At 37.4% G+C, this 27,771-nt stretch overlaps 1 protein-coding gene across 5 annotated transcripts in view; it reads right to left on the bottom strand.

The window, feature by feature from the left end:
- The window catches only part of ARAP2 (ArfGAP with RhoGAP domain, ankyrin repeat and PH domain 2), a 139,222-nt gene that overhangs the window by 16,438 nt on the left and 95,013 nt on the right, over positions 1-27,771 (bottom strand). For 4 of the 5 annotated variants that reach the window (XM_065699315.1, XM_065699324.1, XM_065699295.1 and 1 more), the window contains exons 22-28: positions 27,560-27,665; positions 25,000-25,147; positions 24,112-24,180; positions 16,302-16,376; positions 14,050-14,167; positions 8,506-8,634; positions 1,184-1,323 (exon numbers count right to left, since the gene is read on the bottom strand). In XM_065699315.1, coding sequence (XP_065555387.1) covers positions 1,184-1,323; positions 8,506-8,634; positions 14,050-14,167; positions 16,302-16,376; positions 24,112-24,180; positions 25,000-25,147; positions 27,560-27,665 — 785 coding nt within the window. The remainder of the gene's footprint in view (positions 1-1,183; positions 1,324-8,505; positions 8,635-14,049; positions 14,168-16,301; positions 16,377-24,111; positions 24,181-24,999; positions 25,148-27,559; positions 27,666-27,771) is intronic. The other variant, XM_065699330.1, reaches the window with a different exon arrangement.

Below are 27,771 nucleotides of genomic sequence, written 5' to 3'. Positions count from 1 at the left end.
CAATTTGTTTTTCTCAAAACCAAGTGCAAAGTCATTTAAAAGTAATACTGTTCAAAATTCCATCTGAGTTAGAGAACTTAATGTATTGTAAATCAAGATGGGATAAAAAAGCAGATCTTAAAGCAGTACAACAATCCTATCACAAACTGTAAGATACTAATTAAGGTTTTATGAGCATGTTCATTTATTCTCACATATGTGCCAATTTGAGTTTCATCACTAAATTATCAGATGCTATTTCTGGCATTCTGGGGTCGCTCTAATTAAGATTATATCCACCCTGTCACAAGAAAACATAGTACTTCTTTTACTTTAGCTTACTTGAGCAATGGATCTGTCTTTATGAAAAAGTATTTTATGAAGGTCAGCAAGTATGCCTCTGTATTTGCTGGATGGGCAAAACCAGCAGTCAGCAAAAATAAATGCATTTTAAACTTCAAGAGCTTTTTTCTTTTTTTGAAAAAGGCAAACAACAAAATCAAACCAAACATACAGAAATTATCAAAACTAAAATGAAAACATAGTTCATGATGCATATTTAGTTTTATACTTTAATACACCCAAAACCACTCTTTAAAGAAAACTTACGAAGTATTTAAGACCCACCATGCCATTAAGTATTAAGTGAAATTCTGAGGCATATCTAATTACCAATATTAGTTTTTGGAGGACTGAGAGTGCATCTGAAAACTGTTGTTGGAAAGCAGGGAAAGATTTTGCTAGTGTATTGAGAATTACTGTTTCTTACAATTTCTTTTGTCACTACACTTGTAGGTGCAAGAAACCTGAAGCTTGTAATTTCAAAAGCCTCTGTATGAAATAATAAGAAAAACACCATGCAGCTCACTTAAGTTCTGTATTATCTCTATTACTGCTCTCTACCGTACATTTTCAATAAAGTTAGTCACAGCTTAGTCACACAAGTTGTAGGCATTCTTGAACATTGTTTTATTTTTTCTAAATCTTACAATAATGCATAATAAGAATAGCTAAACGAGCAACTGACACAAACTACTTTTACTAAAGCGCCTGTGCAGTAATAAGAGAAAAACCTCGTACTGGAACCCCAGACTCTAGGAATTCTTATTTAGTATCAAAAATGTTAATCTGTTTGGCTTTTTTTTTTTTTTTCATAGAAAAAAGAAAGCTTAAGTGAGTTTGGTGAAGAGTTTGTCTGTGGTACCTTCATATCCTTATAAAGAAGCAAGTTTCCTTCCCGCAACACAAAATAACGTTCCTGAAATTTGTTTCCAGACAGTAGCTTTGATGGTTCTTCTTTATACTTCAGATTGCCTGCTTTCACACTACCTTTCTCATTTTTCTCTATCAAGAAAATAAAAAAGCATTTTGTTAGAAGATTTCACAACACTATTTTTAAGTGCCCCAGTATTACTGTTTATTAAAAGACTAAAATTACAATTTCACTGATTTTACATTAAATACAAATAATATAGCAATATATAATTCTACATTACACCTAAATATACGAATATATTACCTATTGATAAGAAAGGTACTCTTAAATATTGACAGATTATGATTTTAATTACTATGGGACAAAGAGGCTTTTCTGTTCTAAGATAACATAGCAAGAGTCCACCAACACACTTTAATTGAAAGAATCCTTTCAGAATAGAAAGTTAATTTAAATCAAAAAGTATGGCACGGGCACTTTTAATCTCTGTGCTTCAGAGAGGCAAAATTTTCTTTAAAGATCTGATTTTGTCATAATTCTTGTCTACATTTTTCTGTTTGAGTCAAAACACACAGAAACACATATATATTTGGTAAAATTAATAAAAATCATTAAAACAATTTCCACACACACAAAAAAAAAAAATCAAAACAACAGCCAAACAAACCCAAGGCACAAATTTGTAGTCAGCTTTATAAAGCACTGAATTTAGTACTGAAAAAGCTCTTATTTAAAAAAGCACCAGAACAACTGATGGTTTTCAATGTTAGCAACTAGATTTTTCAGTATGTCCTTAGCAGTTTAAAATTCTAAATAAAATAATACAAAAAGGTATTACTAGTACATATAAACTACTGCACCACCACTTCTTGCTAGTTTTGGTTTTCCTATTCTGCCCAATATGTCTGGTTTGGGGGGGGGGGGGGGGTGGTTTAGACTAGTTTATCAGCTTTGCCCAAAAACAATCTCAAAACTGAAGAATAACATGTTTTAAAGAATTCAACAATAAAAAGTAACATAAAATAAATTTTCATTTGGTCAGGAAAGACAAAGAATACAAAAAAGAACAACTTTCACTGTTTGCATATTTTCTTTTTATTTGTGAAGTACAGTATTATACAGCCACAGCTAGTCAGGCGCTAGCAGCAACACTTGTAACATGTACTAATCAGAATTATCTATTTTTTCTATCTTGACATATTCTGCTAAATGAGCCATCATCATCTTAAAGTACTGCATGATGTACACAAAGCCAGTATGAGAGGTGACAAGGGAGAATTAAGAATTTGCATAAAACATCACTAACAAGCATAAAATGCGGGGTTTAATACAAATACATTGCATTGTGCTGTTTTCAGCTACCTGCACTTCAGTATTTAAAGGATTTTTGTTCATCTTTTAAAAAAACTGTAGACAGTTATTCCACACATGACTATTTAGGAAATAAGTAACATTTAAATAGTGAAAAATGTATTAATGCATTACATGGATAATTCTGCATGCCCAAACATCCATGTTTCACGTGTCCAATTACATAAATATACTTTAAAGTGCATATAAAACCCCCAGTTAGGTTGTATTTCAAAACTCAAGAGTCAGATTCTACTATCATTTGTACAGCTATAAAGACTTTGTGACTAACTTGAAAAGCTGCATCTAGATCCCATCTTTAGTCCTGGCTGAAAAACAGCTGTTTAAAGGGTTGAAATTAAATTATTCCTTCTACTAACCCTAATTTTTTGGAAAAAGAGGATAATTAAAAAATGTGACTCTTAATCTCCTTTTGCTTTATATCTCAGTACAAATTGAAATGATGAAAAACATTATGTTTAAAAATATAATGGAAATTTAAAGTTAAACATGTTTATCTTTTTATCTCAATTATAAACGTGAATAGACATGCACAGTTAAAAGAAGTGCTAACATGTTCCCTCTTTGCCTGTAGGAATACGTATTTCATGTTCAGAATACAGTAGGAATCCTTATCCACACAATCACAAGTTGTTGTGAGACTAGCAGTATACTTCCACATCTGTACCAAATTACAAGATTTTAAACTTATGCACATAGCTCCTGACATGACTCTCATTCAAAACTTCACATAGAAAATCTCACCATAGAAAGATCTACAGAACACTTGATATTTAAAGACCTTGAAAAAATAAAATTGATGATATTCTATATTCTTTAGAAGCCACTATTTCATAATCTAAAGTAATTGGGATGTGTCCTAATCAGAATATTTTTTTCAGATACAAACTAAAAAACACACAAAACTTTCTAGAACTTTGCATCTACTAAGAACCAGATGCACTCAATACATTCAGCATTGATCTATCTGTGGTTTAGAAGTCTGTATTTCAAAAAACACCTCTGAACAATAACCCCTGTTCTCAGAAATCAATACTTCCTACTCAAATCACATAACCCGTTAACAGTAAAATTTCAAGAACCTATATACATACACCCTTTACTGTCAATCTGTATTTTTCTAACTAATAAAAATTTAATGTGGGAAACCTTCAGGTAAGGATAAGACAAAGGGGCTTGAAATAGTACTAAGCTGTACTGAGTATCTCTTATACCAAAATAATACGCACACCTTGCCCTTCTGAAAAGCACCTGAAAGAGTGCTTCTGCAAGAGGATGAAAAGCTATGGAATAAAATGTCAAGAGAAAGTAACTAAAGATCTTTCCTCTCTGGAAGGAAACAGGAGAACTGGCTACCCTTGATTTGGAGAAAGCTGAAGTTCTCAACAACTTCTTTACCTCAGTCTTCACTGGAAGTGCTCTAACCACGCCACTCAAGTCTTGAAATTCAGATGCAGGGACACGAGAGAATGAAGACCTTAGACCCACTGCAGGAGAGGATCAGTTCGAGACCATCTTAAAAACCTGAACGTGCACAAGTCCATGGGGCCTGGTATAATTCATCCACGAGTCCTGAATGAGCTGGCGAATGAAGTTGTAAGCCACTGCCCATCATATTTGAAAAATCATAGCAGTCAGGTGAAGTTCCCAATGACTGGAAAAGGGTAATATAACCCCCATTTTCAAGAAGGGGAAAATGGATGACCCGGGGAATTACAGACCAGTCAGTCTCACCTCTGTTCTGGCAGGATCGTGAAACAGATTCTCCTGGAAACCATGTTAGGGCACATAAAAAAGAACAAGGTGGTTGCTGACAGCCAGCATGGCTTCATTAAGGGGAAACCCTGTCTGACCAATTTGGTGGCCTTCTATGATGGTGCTACAGAACTTATGGATGGGGCAAAGCAGTTAAAGTCATCTACCTGGACTTGTGCAAAGCGTTTGACACTGCCCCACATGACATCCTTGTCTCTAAATTGGAGAGACATCAATTTGATGGATGGACCACTCAGTGGATAAAGAACTGGCTGGATGGCCGCACGCAATGAGTTGAGGTTAATGGCTCAATGTCCAGCTGAAGACCACTAAAGAGTGGTGTGCCTCCAAGGATCGATCTTGGGACTGATCCTGTTCAACATCTTTGTTGGTGACACAGACAATGTGACTGAGTGTGCCCTCAGCAAGTTTGCCGATGACACCAAGCTGTGTGGTTGGCAGGCTGGAGGGAAGGAATGCCATCGAGAGGGACCTTGACATGCTTGAGAGGTGCACCAATGCCAACCTCAGTAAGTTCAACATGGCCAAGTGCAAGGTCCTGCACCTGGGTTGGGGCAACCCCGGTCACAGCTACAGGCTGGGCAGAGTAGTAATTCAGAGCAGCCCTGTGGAAAAGGACTTCGGGGTGTTGGTAGACAACAAACAGAACATGAGCCGGCAGTGTGTGCTCGCAGCCCAGAAAGGCAACTGTATCCTGGCCTGCATCAAAAGGAGCGTGACCAGTAGGTCGAAGGAGGTGATCCTGCCCCTCTCTCTACCCTGCTCTCACAAGACCCCACCTGGAGTATTGTGTACAGTTCTGGTGTCCTCAACATAAGGACATTGAGCTGTTGGAGGAAGTACAGAGGAGGGCCACAAAGATGGTAAGGGGGCCAGAACACCTCCCATACAATGACAGGCTGAGAAAGTTGGGGCTGTTTAACCTGGAGAATAGAAGGCTGCATGGAAACCTCACAGCAGCCTTCCAGTATCTGGCAGGGGCCTACAAGGATACGGGAGAGGGACTCTTCATCCAGGACTACAGTGATAGGACAAGAGGCAATGGGTTCAAACTTAAATAGGGGAAGTTTAGGTTAGATATAAGGAAGAAGTTCTTTACTTTGAGGGTGGTGAGGCACTGGCACAGGCTGCCTAAAGAAGTGGTAAATCACAGAATCCTAGAATCATAGAATAGTTAGGGCTGGAAAGGACCTTAAGGTCATCAAGTTCCAACCCCCCTGCCATGGGCGGAGACACCTCACACTAAACCATGCCACCCAAGGCTCTGTCCAACCTAGCCTTGAACACCGCCCAGGGATGGAGCATTCACAACTTCCCTGGGCAACCCATTCCAGTGCCTGACTACCCTAAGAGGAAAGAACTTCCTCCATCCCTGGAGCGAAACGCTCCATCCCTGGCAGTGCTTAAGGCCAGGTTGGACAGAGCCTTTGTCTAGTGTGAGGCATTCCTGCTCAAGGCAGGGTGGTTGGAACTAGATGATCTCAAGGTCATTTTCAATCCTAACCATTCCATGATTATATGGTCTATGGGAAAGTGGAAAACCTACCACAAACCTGAAATATATCAATAAACTAACTGTTTTTAACTTGAAAAGGAAAGTTGAGTTCTAGACAAGAGAAAATATACATCTAGACCTTAATAAAATGTTCGATACTACACAACATGAAAAAATAGGTTTAAAAAGGACAAAATGAGAATAAGTATAATTATGAAAAAGTAGACTGTACTATGTATAAGGAACATAGGAAAAGCTGCACTGACAGGGAAGACAATGACAAGTTACCAAGATGAAATGTGGATAACAGAGTTGTTCCATTAGGCTCACAACTGAACCAACATTATTTCAAACATCATTAGAAGTCTTTGGAAACAAAAGAAGAAAAGTGCTGATGACACAAAGCTTTAAGGTAACATTAACATAAAAAAAAGGTCAGGCATGTAATAATTTAGTCTGCAATACTCTAACATAAATCAGAGAACCAAAGAAAATTCACTGAATTCAATTATAAACATAATATGATCACAGGCCTACTAATTTTGCTGTAAAAGACACTCAGCGCCCAGTTGTCCATCCTTGGAGGCTGAATCCACTGTTGAAAAACATACTTCAAACAGTAGTGGCTGGACATCTAGCCTTAGCCCTGCTACTCAGTATAAAGGAACTACCCACATGAGGAATGTATAAGAGTGGAAAGATTAAAGTCTTCATCTTTTCCTTCAGGACAGCCATTATTTCTTGAGCACTTCAAGATGGAGAGCCACAACTGCCTCTCCTTTAGACACTGGGAGCAATGACCTGATCCTGTGTCTTTTCTCATTCTGATACTATCTAGTGATGGAAGTACAACATTTATCTAAAAAACCCTCCATTATATTTTTTGTCCTGAAATAGCTGCTTATTTAACAGTGTACAGATGCAAGATTAGAAACAGTAACAATAAACAACTGCAACTACAAAATGTGGATGAACATGCAGACTTTCTGTGCATCTTTGCCTACACTTAATATCTACACTTTCACGAAGCTAATGAAACTGCTCCTCAGTATTTCTAATATTTCAAAGCAAATTTACAAGCTAAGAGTGGATTCAAGAACTCTAACAAGATAAAATTACTATAGAATTGTGTTGATTTTAGATATTATAACAAAATACAGTTAGAAAAAGTAACATTTTAGAAATTAAAAGTATGTTCACCATGTAAAACTTCCTTAAAGTGGCAATTCCACCCTCAAGAAAATATTTTGTGATACACAAGATTACCATGTAGAGATTGCAGAAATCAACACTGTAACTCTGCAACTGGCAGAGACTTTTCTCTTCAAACCACTAAGAAAACCAATATAACTTATTTAATGAGGTTTTGATTATTTTAACAGGCACATTCACAAAAAACAGACAGTAAATGTAAACATTCAGTCAACAGCCAGTGTGTCTAGACTAAGGTCAAACTGAATAAACAGATGCAAATAATTACTGTGATGGGTTCGGAGAAGAAATGGATGTAGAAATTAGGAGAGAAGAGCAAATGGCAGATTTCCCCTTTAAATAGTACTACATTTTGTAAATTGACACTAGCCTGATCCTTATGTATTTCTCAGAGCAGTGGTTCACACAGTCCTTAAAACCCATATTCCGATTATTCCTGAACACATACAGAGTGTGGTGATGGAAGTTCATATATCAAGCTTTTAATGAAGTAGGCCATTTCTCTATATTCACTGTCTGCTATGACATGTTTTGAGATACTGGAACTCAAACATAAGGGTCATGAACAGAACACTTGTTAAGGTTGATTTGTATTTGTGGAATTTGTTTTTACAGGGATAAAGGATAATTAGAGAAGGCTAGTACTTTCAGAAGAACAAGTCCAGAGGAGGGCCACGAGGATGATCAGGGGACTGGAGCACCTCCCGTATGAAGACAGGCTGAGGAAGTTGGGGCTGTTCAGCCTGGAGAAGAGAAGGCTGCGTGGAGACCTCATAGCAGCCTTCCAGTATCTGAAGGGGGCCTACAGGGATGCTGGGGAGGGACTCTTTGTCAGGGACTGTAGTGACAGGACAAGGGGTAATGGGTTAAAACTTAAAACAGGGGAAGTTTAAATTGGATATAAGGAGGAAATTCTTTCCTATTAGGGTGGTGAGACACTGGAATCGGTTGCCTAGGGAGGTTGTGAGTGCTCCATCCCTGGCATTGTTCAAGGCCAGGTTGGATGAAGCCTTGTGTTGGATGGTTTAGTGTGAGATGTCCCTGGCCATGGCAGGGGGTTTGGAACTAGATGATCTTGAGGTCCTTTCCAACCTAAGATATAATCCACAGAAAGATATATAATCCACAGAGAGAGAGCATAGTTAATGGACAATGCAGAACTGCTCTATGGATGAGTACTCACAAGTTTCACAGTAGAACTTCAAACACCGCGAATTTGAAATTTCTCTGTATTTTTATGTTCAAATGGGAAAGCTTATAGTTTGTAGAAACAAGAAGATCCATGAATTTTACGTTTGAAAAGGAGGTCAGCACAACCCTCAGTAAAACGGTAACTTTCATAAAGTAGTAATAATTCAAATGTTCCAGGACACTTTGCCCCAATGAAACAGCTGTAAAAGACCTGCCATCCTCATGTCCCCATATGAAATATCTAAGTTTTAAAAAAGATACGTACCACCATAGAGTTTTATGATGTCTGCTGTTAGAAACCTCTTTATTACCAGATATGCAGTGCCAGGTTCCGGTAGTGAACTCCAGTGAAGTATTTGTTCTAACACATTCTCTGTATAATGCAGAGGACGTTCTGAGAAATGCAGCAGGGAAAAAAAAAAAAAAATTGAAAAAAAACAAACCAAAATCAAAAGACATGACTGAATGCCCTTAGAAGTTACACATGCTTATATGCAACACTGTCTCATTCACTTTGAGCTACAGAAGAAAAGCACTGCTTTCAAAATAAGACAATTACGCACTTCATTGACTTTGTGCAGCAACACCTGTGCTGGCAGCGTCTGCACAGATAATAAATATTAAATTAAACAAGAATAATCAAATGTTCAGTGATTTTTGTATTTATGTAAGAAAACACTTGCAACTAAAGATGCTAAAACACAACTTTCAAACTAAATGCAAAAGTTAGAAACTATCACAGAGCATACCAAAGTTTGACCTAAACAGAACCAACAGAAGAAGGCATGATGTGTGCAATTAACACTTCATTTGCTCAAACATGCATTTGTGGATAGATATCATCCATCCTAAAAGACAAACACTGAGACCCAGGATACAATTCCACAGAACTGAAAAACTGCAGGGATAAAAATGTCCATCCAGTATTCCACACAAACCCCAGTTAATACACCAAATGAAAATACTGAAAATCTGGCAAATAGTCCCTAAATCTGCATTACCAGACCCAGCAGAAAACTGAGCCTGGAAGGTACTGCAACACAGCCTGAGGTATCATACGAGGCAACACTGATGTAGACGGAGGAAGACTGCATAGTTCCCCTCCACACACAGACATACACACCCCTCTGAGGGCTTTCACCTGCTCAGCAGCAAGCACCTACAATAATTAATGAAAGCACAAAAAACTTAACGATGGCTTTGTGGGCTACAACAGTAGATCCAAGTGTCATTTTATCTCCAAAGAGAGATTTTTCCAAATGTTCTGACTTCCCTTTGGCATACCAACTTATACGTTCAGGCCTTGAGAACAGCTGGATACAGTGCCCGGAAAGTCCACCTGTGTGACACTGTCATGTTGAGTCTGGCAGTCTAGCCCCATGTCTCTTGAATACTGAGGGGAAAAGTATGCCACCATAGTCTCATTTTTCATTTCTGCTATGGCAGATGAATATGAAATGTCAACAGCTGCTTTGGGACTGTCCAGCAATACATTCTAGCAGAAAGTATCTTCCTTAACACCTGAACACCACAGCTTCAGAAAGCAGCAGGCACAAATAACACACTTAAGTGACAAAAAAAACTACTACTGTTTTGGGATGCAAAAAGTCCTACCTTACCTGTAAACTTGCTATACCGCTTATAGAAAAGTTTTATTATTCAGACATGACAACAAGGCTGCCTAACAAAACCACCCTTTCTGTAGACAGCAGCTCGATCCCTACTTTATAACACCATTTCCTCTGGCTCTTTTATTTTAAATGGTCAAACTTTCAAAACTTCTTCATAACTTTTGGGAAATTGTGGACTCTGATGTGATAAAGTTAAAACAACTTGTCCTTGTACAAAAGGGAAAAAAAAACTTTAGAAATCAACAGTCAGAAACATTGGCAAACCACCACATCTTCCTAGAACACCAGCACTCCCAGAGTAAACACTTACTGTTTCATTTATAGTTACATTTAAAACCACCTGTCATCATGGATTACATGGTACATAAATCATCATGCTGAAATGCATTAGCTATTTTGCTGGCAACACACCTCATTTATAAACTATCCATCAGGCAAAAATTACTAAAAAAAATACACCCTATTTTGTAAAAGCATATGGTATTGAACATTCTTCATTAGGTTAGGTTAAATTATCAATTATTTCAACTTTTCTATATGAAAAAATAATTTAGCTTTATTTTTAATATTGCAATTTTAGTATTTTGAAAAGCAAGCAGTAAACATATACATCCAATTACCCTTTTACGGAGGTCATTATATGCTGATAAATATCCCAAACCAGTCATTTTCACCTTAAACAACATTAACTAGCAAGAGAAAATTACATTTTAGAGAATTTAAAATTCTAATTTTCTTGCCTTCTCAGGGTTCATTTTTAGGGCAGTACATCTTAAAAGGTAAAATAACTCTCATAAAACTTCAGCACTGAGTGCAGCAAACTGAATACCACCATGCACTAGACACGTACCACACCACTGTAGGAACACAAGCAGAATATTCCTTCTTTCTGTCAGTAAAACACTGATCATTACTATACATTTGAAACAACTAAGTAATCTTTGCTTCTGTCATAATGTCATCTTATTTTTAAATGCCTTAGATTACATGATGTTGTATGGTGTTTGTTAAATGATGCTAATAAAATCAGTGTGCAGCAGCATTTGGACCAAGGGCTGAACAGGACTATTTTTCTCTGTTATTCAGCCTTTTGAAAATCTGCTAGATTCAGCCATAGCACCACTGTAGTCTCCCTGAGTGTCTCTTACTATATGCATTATTTTTACTTTTCAACAGTATTAATCCATTTCTGATTCACAGATTCTTCCAGAAAGGCATCCATGTAGAACACTTCATCAGTCTAATTACCGGAGACAGGTGCTGAATTACGACTTTAGAATCAAAGAATCATAGAATCATAGAATAGTTAGGGTTGGAAAGGACCTCAAGATCATCTAGTTCCAACCCCCCTGTCATGGACAGGGAAACCTCACACTAAACCATCCCACACAAGGCTTCATCCAATCTGGCCTTGAACACCACCAGGGATGGAGCACTCACAACCTCCCTGGGCAACCCATTCCAGTGTCTCACCACCCTAACAGGAAAGAATTTCCTCCTTCTATCCAATTTAAACTTCCCCCGTTTAAGTTTTAACCCGTTACCCCTTGTCCTGTCACTACAGTCCCTGACGAAGAGACCCTCCCCAGCATCCCTATAGGCCCCCTTCAGGTACTGGAAGGCTGCTATGAGGTCTCCACGCAGCCTTCTCTTCTCCAGGCTGAACAGCCCCAACTTCCTCAGCCTGTCTTCATACGGGAGGTGCTCCAGTTCCCTGATCATCCTCGTGGCCCTCCTCTGGACTTGTTCCAACAGTTCCACGTCCTTTTTATGCTGAGGACACCAGAACTGCAAACAATACTCCAGGTGAGGTCTCACAAGAGCAGAGCAGAGGGGCAGGATCACCTCCTTCGACCTGCTGGTCACGCTCCTTTTGATGAAGCCCAGGATACGCTTGGCTTTCTGGGCTGCGAGCGCACACTGCCGGCTCATTCATTTTCTCATCGACCAGCACCCCCAAGTTCTTCTCTGCAGGGCCGCTCTGAATCTCTTCTTTGCCCAGTCTGTAGCTGTGCCTGGGATTGCTCCGACCCAGGTGCACGACCTTGCAATTGTCGTGGTTGAACTTCATAAGGTTGGCTTCAGCCCACCTCACAAGCGTGTCAAGGTCCCTCTGGATGGCATCCCTTCCCTCCAGCATATCAACCGGACCACACAGCTTGGTGTCATCGGCAAACTTGCTGAGGGCGCACTCAATCCCACTGTCCATGTCAGCGACAAAGATGTTAAACAAGACCGGTCCCAACACCGATCCCTGAGGGACACCACTCGTTACCGGTCTCCAGCCGGACATCGAGCCATTGACCACAACTCTTTGTGTGCGGCCGTCCAGCCAGTTCTTTATCCATCGAGTGGTCCATCCATCAAATTGATATCTCTCCAATTTAGAGAGCAGGATGTCGTGTGGGACAGTGTCAAATGCATTGCACAAGTCCAGGTAGATGACATCAACTGCTTTACCCTTATCCATCAATTCTATAGCCCCATCATAGAAGGCCACCAAATTGGTCAGGCAGGATTTCCCCTTAGTGAAGCCATGCTGGCTGTCACCAGCATGTCACCAGCATATTTAGTTTACTTTTTGCTTGTTTGCCTTGGTTTTGATGGTATGCCATTTCTACTTTGCATTGTAACTCTCATTTCAATGGGATACACTATAATCTCTTGCCAATATTTATTGTCCTATACGGGGCTGTAATGTCTTAGTCTAAGCTTAATTTTGTTGCTAATTTTCCATAGTCATTAGCTCAGACAACTAAAATACTAGCTCTTACACCCAAACACCTCAAGAAGCTGCTGTGTGGTCTATCTTTTGTATTTATGTTCTCTCGGCCATATCTAGTTCAGCTTTCATTTGCCTGTAAATGTTTTGTATGTTTTAGAAAATAAAATTTCCTCTTCAGTTTTTCCATTACTCAGTCAAAAGAAATAGGGTTTCTAGAGTACTTGTAGGAGTTATCAGGACTCTTCTAAAGATAATAGATGCTAGCATTCCTTGTCAGTTGACACCTGCATCTATTACAACTCTACACAGTATCACCACAAGACTGCAAGATGCGGAGAGACCAGGATCACCTATTTTAAGTCAAAAAGGAGAATGCATTTCCAATCTTGTTACCAATACTGCCAAGGTCAAGACTGAGCATATCACGGCTATCAGCAAATCTGAAGAGATTATTGTAAGCACGTCTGAAAATGAAGTACAACAAAACTATTCAAACAAACTTGTAACATTTAGTAATCTTAGTTTTCTCAGTTTTTAAAAAACTTTTTTTCTCCTTAGCTTGGAAATAGGTACCTTCACTACAGAAACAGTCCACAGTCCACTTCTGTAATGTGAAAATAGTAAGAACAGCAGCTCTAATATGAAGTACAAATAGATAATGCATTTTACTAAAAGCGTATTTCTCCACGTATTCTTCAAAAATCGTGTGATTATTTATACAAAAATAAACATAAAAAACAAATTAAAATAAATACATAAAGAAATCTGTATTACTTCATGGCAAGTACCTCTAATAATAAAATGCAAGCTCTAGCACGCCTGAAACACTACCTACTTTAAAACCTCTCTACAGTTCATGAATATTGTGCCTGTGACATTTGCTCTCTTTGGCAGCAGAACCATATTTAAAACAAATGTTTTGAAATTCTGCCATATACAACATAGTGCCACTTGCCATATACACAGGATTACACACTTCATGCCTCCTTTCTCATCTACACACATAAAATAATTGAATAAATAATAAAAAGATACATTCCCTTAAGTACTATATGTATTATTTCATTTTCTGAAAAACATTTTTCCTTATAAAATCAACTGCTGACATTCTAATGAAAGTAAGTTTCTTCTTTGAGACTTATTGGTAAGACCTACTTTTCTTTAGTTCAAGACCAATGCACTGTGAAGCAGAGTAACATGAAAAACATTTTTTTTCAGCCACCAATTTATAAGCATTTCAAAACAATTCATCACATTATTTATGGCAAAACATAGAAAGCCATCATGCAGATTCCCAGTAACCAAATGTAGAATAATGACATGAAGGCTAATCTTCATTTTGTTTCTATAAACCTTTTACTAATTTTTTTAACGAAGCTTTTGATTATGTTAAGCATTAAAAAATAAAAATTATAAAATTTTCTGAACAAACATAAATTTAAGGGTCACTAACCTAGTTCACCATTTTCAAGTACTTCAAAAGTAGCCCAGATATCATCTTTGTTGGGAATAATGTTCTTGATTCCTAAAACATCAGTAGTTAATTCTTCCGCTTCCATCAAAGGTGATACCTAGAATACAAATAGAGGCAGTTTACAGTATTCTACAATTACCAATTTCTGACTCATTTTTTAGAAATCTTACTCCCTGCAACTAATAATGATAACAATAATTATATAGGCAGTAGACGCACACAGTTGGAAATCCATAAGTTGTCAGATTCCTGCGTGATTTCCTCGCTTTTTTTTTTTCCCCACAAAATCAAAGTCAAAACTTTTAGCTGTCTGATTAACTACATAGCTTGAAATTCCTCCTCTCAAACGTTGAAAATTTCAGAGGGAAGGAAGCCTTGACACATTTCCCTGGCTACAGGAAGGTAAGTATTACAGAAGTACCATTTTATTTTTTAAAAAAAGAAATACCTTAGAAACAGCCCCATTTTTATTCATATTTAAAAAACGTGTTAGGTGCATGTATATATGTCTGTATCTATGTACACCACACACATAGAATCATAGAATAGTTAGGGTTGCAAAGGACCTTAAGATCATCTAGTTCCAACACCCCTGCCATTGGCCAGGACACCTCACACTAAACCATGTCACCCAAGGCTCTGTCCAATCTGGCCTTGAACACCACCAGGGATGGAGCATTCACATGCAGCCTTCTCTTCAGGCTGAACAGCCCCAACTTTCTCAGCCTGTCTTCATACAGGAGGTGCTCCAGTCCCCTGATCATCCTCGTGGCCCTCCTCTGGACTTGTTCCAAGAGTTAAATGTCCTTTTTATGTTGAGGACACCAGAACTGTACACAATACTCCAGGTGAGGTCTCACAAGAGCAGAGTAGAGGGGCAGGATCACCTCCTTCAACCTCCTGGTCACGCTCTTTTTGATGCAGCCCAGGATACGCTTGGCTTTCTGGGCTACAAGCGCACACTGAAGCCAGCTCATGTTCATTTTCTCATCAACCAACACCCTCATGTCCTTCCCCACAGGGCTGCTCTGAATCTCTTCTTTGCCCAGTCTGTAGCTGTGCCTGGGATTGCTCCGACCCAGGTGCATGACCTTGCACTTGTCATGGTTGAACTTCATAAGGTTGGCAACAGCCCACCTCACAAGCGTGTCAAGGTCCCTCTCGATGGCATTCCTTCCCTCCAGCCTATCAACTGAACCACACAGCTTGGTGGCATCGGCAAACTTGCTGAGGGCGCACTCAATCCCACTGTCCATGTCAGCGACAAAGACGTTAAACAAGACCGGTCCCAACACCGATCCCTGAGGGACACCACTCGTTACTGGTCTCCAGCCGGACATGGAGCCATTGACCACAACTCTTTGTGTGCGGCCATCCAGCCAGTTCTTTATCCATCAAGTGGTCCATCCATCAGATTGATATCTCTCCAATTTAGAGAGAAGGATGTCGTGTGGGACAGAGTCAAATGCTTTGCACAACCCCAGGTAGATAACATCAACTGCTGTGCCCCTGTCCGTCAGTTCCGTAGCCCCATCATAGAAGGCCACCAAATTGGTTAGGCACGATTTCCCCTTAGTGAAGCCATATACATATACAAACAGAAGGTTTTGAGAGTCATATGCTAAACAGAACACAGTCATATGCTGAACAGGAAACAAAGAGGTGTAACTAAAGCCTGAAAATTCAGTTACAGAATTGCCTTTTTTTTTCCTCTTCATCCACACAATAGTGCACTACTACATGGAGACGAGTGCCTTTAAAATACACAATCAAATAAAAGGCTGAAAATCTCAATTATAGTAAGTAACAAGCTTTGGTATGTTAGCACTCAAGGAAAGCAGTAAGCCACTGACAAAAATCGGGGGAAGGTCATTTAAATGGCCTTGTACTACTAAATAAAACCAGCATTCACCCTGTACTTATTAATGGGCCTTTTCTGCTGCACCCATAGAGCTGGGAGAATTTATACCACCACACATTGCAGTAAAACCAAAGGAAGACATCTCCCTTTTAAATTTGTATCATAACATTCTCCTGAAAAATAAATAATGATCAGTCTTTACAAATTTTTGCAATACACTCAATTTAAAAAGAAATATTTAAAAGAGTAGCAATAGAGATGAGTTCAAACTGTCATTATGTAATTATATAAAAACAAGTACAAAAATAAATTTTATATACTTCATGAGAAAGTGCGTAGTAAAAACCATGTATTACTTTTATACACTAACCCTGATTATAATACTACAATCTGGCTCCTTTCTTTCCACATAAACTTCAATAAGCAAATCTCCAGCCTGAGAAACCTAAAAAAAAAAATTAAAAAAAATTAGACTTTCTTTAAAACATTTCAAATATACTTCTAAACAGAGAAAATACAATTATTAGTAGATGTGTTAGAACCCACTGAACTCAAACATTTTCTTCACACACTTATCTACAAAAATAGTCCAGATGTTTACCCCAGTGGGGAAACCCCCACTACATTCATTTGACTAGCATAAGGAAAAAAAATCCTATTCACAGATTTAGGAGGGAAATTCAAACTCTGACTAAATCCAACAGAATAATATCAAACAGAATTAACTCAATTTACAAATACACATTCAACAGCAAGGAGTCTAAGACATGAGCAAATATGAGAACCATAATTCTGATTTAGAATTTAGCCAGAATCACTTCAGAGCCAAAAGAGATTAATATGAATTTAAATCCATAAAAAAGGACAGGACAGGACCCCCAAACTGAGTTAGTTAAAAACGAGAATAAAAATTAAATGTAACAGAATATTTCAGTCATATTTACATAGCCAGATAATCAAAATTCATTACTACGAAGACTACATTTTTTATTATTACTCACAATGAAAACTTTATTACATATTTTAAGAATGAATCAAAACAAATGCTCTTGATATCAACCTCTGTTAAATATAGCTCTTCAAAGCTGTTGGAGAAATATAAACTTTATTTACAATGCTAACATGTCAAATAATTAGATGATTAAAGCAAATGTATGACATAATATATATAATATATAATAGTTTAATATACTGAATACCAACAAATGTAACTGAAGAACATCTAACAAACTTTAAAAGGAACTGAAAAGTCAGTAAATCCAACATTCTATGATCAAGGAGAAAAATCTGATTCATGAGCAAGAACTTAGTATTTTCTATCATTACTAGTTTTGTTCATCTATGGCAATAAAATCATCTGTATGGATGAGAAATTTCTTTTCAACAGTTACAAACATCTCATGCTTTGCCTGTAATTCCCCTGCAGTATAGTCATAAGCATCTTCCAAAGATCGTAAATCATCCCAGTACCAAAAATATTTTGTAAAACTAAATACATGGTGATTATCAGAGCATAGGGAAAAAAAAAAAAAAAGGCACAAAACTGGACCTTTCAGGAGGTGAGATGTACCCTTTTATTAATAAACCAATATAAGGAATTAATAATCAAATTAGCATTTAAAAATAACAATTTTTATCCTAATTTTGAGAACAGTATTCATAGTAATGCTACTTCTTTATGTATTATTACAAACGGAGGAAGAGATTAAGAACAGTAAAAAAACCCTGCATGATATACAGAAGAGGAATTGGAGAAAATGATAGAAAGAGGAAAGCTTTGGGATACATTTTGACTAATTTACAGAGGCTAAAACTGCTTTTCTATAGAAAAATAAATGCCAGCAGTCAGTTTTAAAGAACATTCACATTCTGAGAAATGGTGACTTTAAAGTTACTTTAGCCTCTGAGAATAGAAAACTAATGGAAACATTTGTGAGGAAAAATATTACAAGCTACTTTGAAGAAAGCTGCTTAATTATAGTGGCACAGACTCAAAAAAGCTCATTTAGCTGTAAAATTTGCTTTTCAGATGATACTACAGAAAAAGGTTGACTATAAGAATGAAGCTGACATTTGATTTCCACTGGGCTCATGTAAACAACCGTATGGAGAGAAAATGTGATGTAAATTGCAGCAGCAAATAGAAACAGCTGGCACAAGTATATGGTGGACAGAAAATGAAGAGCAGCTAATGAAGCACCACCTGGTATGGAATTTCAGTGAGATTTCAGACACAGGAACTTCCAGGCCTTCAGCAGAAATTTGGTTCAGTTGGTTTATTTGAACGCTATCATCAGTCTGGTCTTGGAAAATGCTTGTAGGCTGAATGGTGGTAGCTACTGACAGAGGAAGCAGAGCAGCTCAAAAAGAGTATGATTCAGCGTACCCCTTTCTTTCACTGAAATAATGAGAGATAGTTAAAACTCCAGCATTCCAGCTAATCACTGTTTCTATTCTGAAAATATTTATTCTACTTCAGGTCAGTACTGGCAAATACAGCTTATGACAATTGGCTGGGGTCTGGCTATTCTTCATACAGAGGTAATGAAAGCAATAAATACTAAGTTGGACTTAACAGCAGCAATTTAAAGATGTTTATATGGCTAAACCTGCTAAAACATAAATGTAGGCATCCACATAATCCAGCCTACCATAAAAATAAATCATAAGTAATACAAACTCTATACTCATGAGAGATGTTATAAATGTAAAATAAAACAAAGATAAAGGTCCATCTTTTTCAAAAACACTGACAGTCCAAGTCTGGCTTTTGCATATTCTGCCAGCAAAACCTACTGAGAACACCATGCATAGTTAGAGAAACGCTGAATTCTTCTAGATAAAAAGTTATACATAAAATCTCAAAACATCCTTGTAATAACCTAGAAGAAGCTTCTTTAATCAGTAGGCTTCAGGCAGTAAATACTTTGAAATAACAGCAATTGCACTGCCTTTAATCAGAAGTACTCCCTTCAGCATTCAAGTTGTCCCAGGCTTTAGACATCCACGTATTTCATGTTATGTACACATGGAGTTTCATAAAAATGTATTTTTAAACTGAAACATCAGTTACATTAATCATGTCTGCTACAGAAAAACTGGTAACTGGCAAAAAATATTCCACAGCTTAATTCAGGGGGAAATGATGTTCATAGTTACAATTGCCACAAGTGACAGTCAGGCTCAAAGACTCTATTCCTCAGTTGTTATATTCAAGATGTAACAGGCCGACATAACAGAGAAAATTAAGTCCCTATCCTTAAAAACAGTCCAAACTTCAACTTATGAACCATTTAAAGGTAGAAGTTATTACAATAATTTTTCACTAGTAATTTTTCTGTTTCCTTTTCACACTGAGATTTTCTAGCATGCAGAAATTTTTAGTGTATTTTTCCTTTATTTAACAGTTCATACAGAAATCTGAAGCATTTGGTCACATAAGGTCTTCAGCAACGCAAAACAAGACTAAACAAATATTTCTATGTTTGATTTCACAATTTCAATCCTCAGAATTGATATATAGATATATATGGGTACCCAACGAATTAGCCTTTTCTTTGTACCTAAAGTTTCTTTTCTTACTTAGGACTGTGCCATCTTGGTAAAACTGAGGAGCTCCATCCATCTATCTATTAAACTCATCCAGGATACAGTCTGAATTAGCCCACTGCAAAACCCAATGATTTGAATTCAAATTTCCAAGCCAGTGCTATAACAGATAGGCTCTTTCTCCAGCTGTTTGTAAAGCTGTGGAAGGATTGTGAAGGAGTGGAATCAGATACAAAGGAAAATGATACACCCCACTGCAGCTAATAAAGCTGTACCACACTGTAGCCACAGATATTTAAGAGAAGGAAAATCACATTCAGGTCAGCCCTTACCTTGCTCAAGGAAGCATTTAGCTTCCTCATTCCTCATCTGAATATTAAAACAGAAAAAAAAAAAAAAAGGTTCAAATTCTCCTTTACAAAGTACCTTAAGATGATGGTTTGGGTGTCTGAATCAGCATCTGACACACATGTGCTCGGGCATGCAAGAAAGGGAGAATTTAAGAGACTCCTTCCTTCAGCATCATAGCTACTGGCTAGGTCAGAAGGCTTCCTATGCAGCATTCTGTTAGGACTCCAAGCCTCCCTTCCTAACCCATTCCAGAAATAACTTAAGTGCCTAATTTGGGACAGAACAGTACATCTGGGATCCAACAGCCTTGTCCTAAATTCTTAAAGTGTAATACTGCTTCTTACATGACACAATGCCTGAGCGTGGGCCTGGAAACAACCAGGGCACACTCTGGTCAGGACTTGGAAATCACAGCCATGATGTAATAGCTTACTTTGTAAATTATCTGAGAAAGTACTTAATGCAGCAAAAATTTATACATAAACCCAGATCATAACACAATTCAGTGAAATTTAAATCAGTGTCATGTCATATCTAAGAGACTCAGTATGAGACTGCATAGTTAAGCTGAGAATCTCTCCTACATCATATCTAAGTATCAAGCACTTATTTTCCACATTCTTTGGATAACTTTTTTCCCATGGGATGAAAAAAAAATTATTTTCAAATGTATAGATTTAAATACAATTCCTACTGCATTTCTTTTTAGCCCTTTCTCTCCCCTTAAACTAAAGTACAAAGTGCTATTTTCTTCAATTTTGTAAGTTCTACTTGTACAAGCATTCTCTCTGAAACTAAAAGGAATCATTCTAGCAATATGTTAAGAATGAATGAGAACAAATTTGACAGCTGCTTACCACCTAATAAAATAGAAAGCCCTGTCACTGCTGCCTTCCAAATCTTAGGTTCTATAGAAGTACTGCAAATCATCTCTTCCTATTTATGAGGCCTGGATGGATGAGCAAAGAGCACCTGACTGAATTCAGATGTACAAACAAAGCATAGAAGAGACGGAAGCAGGGCACGTGACCCAAGAAAAGTGCAGAGTATAGTACAGTGTCCCACTGTATACAGATGAGGTGAGAAAAAGCAAGGCAGACCCCAGGTTGAAACTTGCAAGGGATATGAAGGGCAACAGGAAAGGATTCTACAAGCGTAACAGTAAAAGAAACTACAGAAAATACGGCCCCACTGCTGAACAGGGCAAGGGACCAGGTGACAAATCACACACAAAAGGTAAAGGCACTTAATGCTGCCACCACCTCAGTCTTTGCTGATAAGACTGACCTTCAGGAATCCTAGGCCCCTTAAACCAGAGGGAAGGTCTGGAGCAAGGAAGATTATCCTCAGTGAGGGAGGACCATGTTAAGAATCACTTAAAGAAACTACATGTCCATAAATCCATGAGTCCTGACAAATAAGACAAACAAGTGCTGAGGGATCTCATTGATGTTGCTATAAAGTCACTCTCAATTAACCATGAAGAGTCATCATGATGACTGGGAGATGTTGTCAAAGACTGGAAAAGCGTTAAGTATCAAACCTGTCTCTCCAAGAAGGGCAAGAAGGAAAACCTGGGGAGGTACAGGCTGGTCAAACTCACCTCAGTCCCTGGGAAGGTGAGAGAGAAAATCCTTCTGAAAAGCATTTCCAGACTCATGGATGAGAACAAGCTGATTGGGATTAGCCAGCATGGATTTATGAGGGGGAAATTATACTTAACCAGACTGGCAGTCCTCCACAGTGAGGATACTACGGATAAAAGGGTAGCAGCAAATGTATTTTACCTCAGTTTTAGTAAAGTCTTTGACAGTATCTTCTATAACATCATACATCAACAAGTTGAGAAAGTACAGGTTAGATAAATAGGCAGTAATGTGGACTGAAAACTGGATGAACAGCCAGAAGGCCATTACTTGAACATTAGGAAAAGGTTCTTTGAGGGTGATCAGTCACTGGAACAGGTTCCCCAGGGAAGTGGTCAAGCCTGTCAAGATTTCAAGAAGCATCTGGATCATGCTCTTAGCCACATGATTCAGTTTTAGGTAGTCCTGCAAGCACCAGGCAGTTGGGACTGGATGATCCTTCTGGATGTCTTACAACTTGAAATATTCTGTGATTCTAAAATAATTCTGCGCTTAGATAGCAGATTTTGTTATTTTGTTTCATTTTTAAGGTTAAAGTGATATTGCTATTATTTCTGTAAAGAATTTAAAGCTTAGCCACATGTGTTATGAGAAGCAAGCCAGAGTCTATTAACACAGTAGGTATAACCATCAATTCAGCAAGGTGATTATTAATGCTAGAGACTTTGATGAGAGCAAAGTAAGAATTGTTAAAATCCTGGTTCAATCTGTCTTTAACTCCACCTCCCACCAACCTGAAGAATGCCATAGAAAACAGTCCAAACAGGCCCAATTATTCATGAAGGTTCCAATTCAATCACAAAATTCAAACTTTGGAAGACTAGCTTTCCATGTGCTAGACAGAAGTTTTTAGTAAAAACCTTAGGAGCTTTAAAAAGACTAAACTTCTATTTAAAGCAAACCAAAGTAAGTCTCTATCTTTTTCTTCAATTGGCAGCCTTCTAAATAGGGTGATTTTGCAGTGCTGTCTGGGGTGGAAAAATCACAGAATAAAACCACTTTATTTGGTTCTTCTCTATATTCCTCACAGCTTCACATTTAGACAAACACACCTAGCCAGCAGTTGCTACTGTATTACTCATCAACAGCCTTTCAGTTTTCTTTCTACCTTTTTCTCCCTATTTATGTCTCTACTCAATCTTCTCTACTCATGAAAACTCCTCTTGCATCATTCTAATTTCTCCAGAAGATACTAAAAGCATTTAATGATTACAACTTTCCAGAGCTGCTCAGAAAATATTAATAGTGGAACATGCTGTAACAAGAGATTTTTTTATTTTTTTTTAAACCACAAAAAAAAAAAAATCTATGCATCTTCACTATCTTAGGCTTCAAAATTTTATTATCTGATCTCAATAAGGCCCTTTTCACGGATCCCAGAATTAATAAATTCCTTTAAGAATACTTCAACCCCTGCTCTGCAGAATGCTTTTAGGGATATCAAATTCAGTTAGGGTTTTTTTTTTTTTTGCCATTACCAAGGCAAATGTTTCCATTCTGCAAGACAGACATTAGAAATAAAGTTTAAATTGTTTCCCAGTGACTCCTCACCAGGCACCAAAAAGAGGAAAAAGACATTCTACCTTCTATATGTACATTCACAGCTGACCATTATGGGCAGAAAGGCTCATACCATTCTGACTCAGACAATAAGAAATATGAGATAAAAATAAGACTCCAGACAGCAATTCATAGAACATGCAATTTTGACATGTATTTGCAGGACCCTGTATTCTTAATAATAGCTTACAAGGTACCACAGAACTGTTGCTGGAATGTGGAAGGCAGACAACAAACAAAGGATTACAGATACTGGTTTTTTTCACGCTAGCTTTTCTTAGTTTCTAAGGTTCTGTAAGCAACAAAATCACTGAAAGCTTCTCCACCACTTCAGATTCTGAAAAAAGCTTTTAAGCTCCGTACATTTCCTTTTACCTCTTAATTTAACCACCTTGGCAGTGTTATGAAACTTACCAATTTTTGCTTGAATTAGGACTGTACACAAATGTCATTCAGACTGTGAAATATGTTATCACTTCTCTGTTCTTACCACTCTGAAGTTATTCAAAACTTGTTAAAGGTAAGACTGGAACTCAAGATGCTAATAGGTAGCATGAGATCTCTTATTTTCTTGTACCGTATCCCAGAGTTCAGTTTGACTGATAAACTATGTGTCTGAAGGGACACTCAAAGAGACGATGAAACTCTTAACAATAGAGATTATGTATACCCAAAGCTCATGAAATAATAAAAGTATTAATATACACTTGAAGGTATTCAATACACATTTAAAACTAGACAGAGACAAGTCATTACTTTCACATTTCTAAATGTTGACCATTTCCTTCTATTACAATTTATAAAGCACGGTAAAAGCACGTCACAACCTGTATGCTATCCCAGTGTTCACGTCAGAATGTAATTCCACAGTATGCTTTACAAAGAACTGTTTTGCTTCATCAGTTTATGCCTCCTCTTTTATTTCACTTTATTTCCCTCAGTTCTTTATTCAACAACACTGATCACTACACAAACTTAGAAATTTACATTTAGAAATCCAGGAATAAAAACCTGTAAACAACAAAATAGTCTCTGCTGAACCTGTTTCCATGCCAGCTGATATTTGTTACTTACCTGAGTGTCTTTCCACCTGGTAATAAAGCTGTTCTCTGTATCCATTTGTTTGACCTGGTCTTCATTTATCTGTTTGAAGTGGATCATTTCTGATCAGTTAATAAGTGTAACAGGGCTAGTATAAAATTTACAACATAAACTAGCTAACAGTAATAAAATAAGCTAAGATAAATACAAATATAGATGCTTACATCTAACAGTAATAATTAATAACGTAACAATAGCTAATGTAATTAACAACTAAATTATATTTTTATAGAAGCAGATAAGCAAGATATTCTATCAGTCAGAAACAGCACTTCGTTGATGGGACTTGTTACCATAAACATTACCAAATACATATTGGAAGAGAGAGGACTCCATAAAAAACTGCTAAACAGTTTCACAGTGGCACAAGTAAACTCTAAACTAAAATGGCTAACACAAATTGCTGCTAGTAGCATCTTCTCTATGCAGATGGATTTAATGTTCTTTCTAGATAAGTAACCACTTTCTCTAGTCTTTACTGTAACCACAGCTCGGAGACTAAAAACACAATTCTTCCATGCTTCAGTTCTGATCAGGCCCATAAAATTTGAATAGAAGTATTATTTTTAATAGTCAATCTTAAAATCGTCATAAAATTAGTATGCTGTTGTAAGCAAGAAGAATGTGTACTGATTTGGAAAAAAGCAGCTCACAGCAATACTGTAAATACATTCTTTTCTGCACAGGCTAAGCTAGCTGGGAAATTAAATTTAAAGCAGACAAAGAACAATGCTCACTGAATTAGAATTTAAAAGCCCTGCAAATTCTCAAGAAAGTGTAGATCATCTTTAAGAAGATTTCTATATTTTAGCGTGTCTAACAGCTGAGCAATTAGGACCCTTTTATATAAAAGATACCTACATCAAAAAGTTGCACATAATTTTTAATTAGGTCCTCAATTACATTGACTTCTTCACTAGTTTGGCCTTTAGTTTGAAATAAGCATGAGGAAAACACCATGGCTAGATTGTGAGGGTTCATATGATTGATTTCAGAACACTTCTGCACCCTGTTGAAGGAAAAATAAACATGTTTAGAAGGCTTCATTGTTCCTTTAATTGTGTGACACTCCTCTACAGAATATGGAGTGCATTTTAAAAATAATTACATTGAATTCAATAAAGAAATCAAATACTATTTTTTATATTTTCTTCATATTCTTTATCTCACATATCATTACAGAAATGAAAACTTGTGCTTTCTATCTGCATCACAAGTGATATTTAGATTAGAAGAGAATATTTAGAATAGAACAGAACAGAAACAGAACAGAATATATCAGCCTGAGGGGACCTACATAATCATCTAGTCTGAAAGTCTGATCATTTAGGGGCTGACCAAAAGTTAATGCCTATGTTCCCGGTTTCAGCTGGGATAAAAATTGATTTTCTTCTCAGTACAGTGCTGTGGATTTGGATTTAGGGTGAGAATAAAGTTGCTAACACACCACTGTTTTAGTTGCTGCTAAGCAGTGCTTACCCTAAGTCAAGGACTTTCAGTCTCATGCTCTGCCAGTGAGGAGAGTCACAAGAAGCCAGGAGAGAGTAGGGAGAGAGCAGAGACAGGACACCTGACCCAAACTAGCCAAAAGGGTATTCCATACCACAGCACGTCATGCTCAGTATATGAACTGGGGGGAGTTACCTGGAAGGGACCAATAACTGCTTGGGTTGGGCTGGGTATTGGTCAGTGGGTGGTGAGCAATTATTGTGCATCACTTTGGTTTCTTGCGGTTTATTCCTCTCTTTCCTATTACTACTATTATTATTTATTTTATTTCTATTATTGAACTGTTCTTAACACACGTTTTACCTTTTTTCGCATCGTCCTCCCCATCCCACAGAGAATGGAGAAGTGTAAGGGAGTGACTCCCAGTTGCCAGCTGGGGTTAGACCACAACAGCATGTTAAGGGCATTGCTCAATCGCCTCTGAAACATTCAGAAGTATGGTGTATCAACCATCTATCTAGGAAGCCTGTTCCAGTATCTGGCTACCCTCTTGATAAAGAAATGTTTCCTAACACCAAGTCTGAATTGAACCTCTCCAGATACAGCTTTGAACCATTCCCACACATCCTATCACTGGATCCCAGGGAGAAGAGATCAGCATGTCCGTCTCCACTTTCCCTCCTCAGGAAGCTTTAGAGAGCAATAAGGTCATCACTCAGGCTGCTTTTCCCCACACCAGACAAGGCCAAAGTCCTCAGCCACTCCCGTAAGAATTTTCTTTCAGCCCTTTCACCAGCTTTGCTACCCTCATTTGGATTTGTTCAAGGACCTTAACATCCCTTATAAATTTCGAGGCACAAAACTGCACGCAGTACTCAAGGTGAGGCTGCACCAATGCTAAATACAGCTTTGCTATTATTATGTTAAGTAACTATATCCTAGAATTTATGCTCTAATATCAAACAGAATGTGGAAAGAAATTTGATCATTCTTAGTTTCTATACTTACGGTAAAGTTTTCATATCAGTTCTGCTGTTTACATAATGTGTCCTCAATTAGAGGCAAACACTTTAAGAGTATCATAGACTTGTGGCTGTTACACACATGAATTCAAACTTCTTTCAGAATGGATATAATAGCATATTAATATATCTAAACTAGACATACTTAGAAACATCATTAAACACAATACTTACTAGAATAATTTTCCCAATAATAGCACCAATCAATTTCATAATTATATAAATAGTTTTAAGACATCTAAACACAATATCCTGTAAGAAAAGGTTCTACACATTTTCTACCCAGTACAATTTACCAGGAATATAATTTGACTTACTCGATAGATAATATAATATAATGTAGACCATTACTATTTAACCATGACAGAATCACCCAAGTCACACATTTTTTTATACATCTGCTGCTCCTTATTTGATCTAGGAATAAAACATTATCATTTTTTCTTAACAAAGTTTATATTTTGGATATTCTCTACCACTACCTCACTAGCTGCAAAATGAAGCATTGATGAAAAACAGAAATGGTAGCTAATTCTTAAAGTTATGATGTGCAATACAGATTGCAAAGAAGGACATTTTACCTTTAAAAAACTTTTCATTTCAAGAACCATTTGCAACAATCCTCAAGAAGACTAGCAGACCAGGGTAAAAATGAGTTTGTATAAAGGAAGTGGCATGAAAAATTAGCCTACTTGGACATATACACTGGAAGCCCCCTCACTGCTAAGCTGTTCCATCCCATTGATATTTATAGATACCTACTGCTAAAAATAATACCAAAGAAGAAACACATTATGAATTAAAGGGAATCAAATTTAATTAATTGTCACAACTAGATAAGCTTCTGATGCTTCCTAATTAATGAAACAAGCCACATTTCATTTATTGTAGAGTTATACTGAGAACACATTACAAGAATTCTTCTGCTATAGAGCATCATTTGCATTGACCTGTAGAGATGTTCAATTAAAGCAGCCAAAGTCGCCCTATTGACTGGCGGAAGCGTCCGAATAAAAGCTCCATACTTCCTCACACGTTCCTTTTCATTCTGTGTATCTGCCAGAAAGTAATAATCATTAAGCATTAATAATAATGCAAACCAGTAGCAGTCCTCATTATCTATCTTGGCATCATCTAGCCATTTAAAATTACAATTTACCTT

This window comes from Lathamus discolor, chromosome 1, assembly GCF_037157495.1.
Source record: "Lathamus discolor isolate bLatDis1 chromosome 1, bLatDis1.hap1, whole genome shotgun sequence".
NCBI lineage: Eukaryota > Metazoa > Chordata > Aves > Psittaciformes > Psittacidae > Lathamus > Lathamus discolor.
Note: the sequence above shows the minus strand (reverse complement) of the source record. Positions and strands in the feature narration are given on the sequence as shown.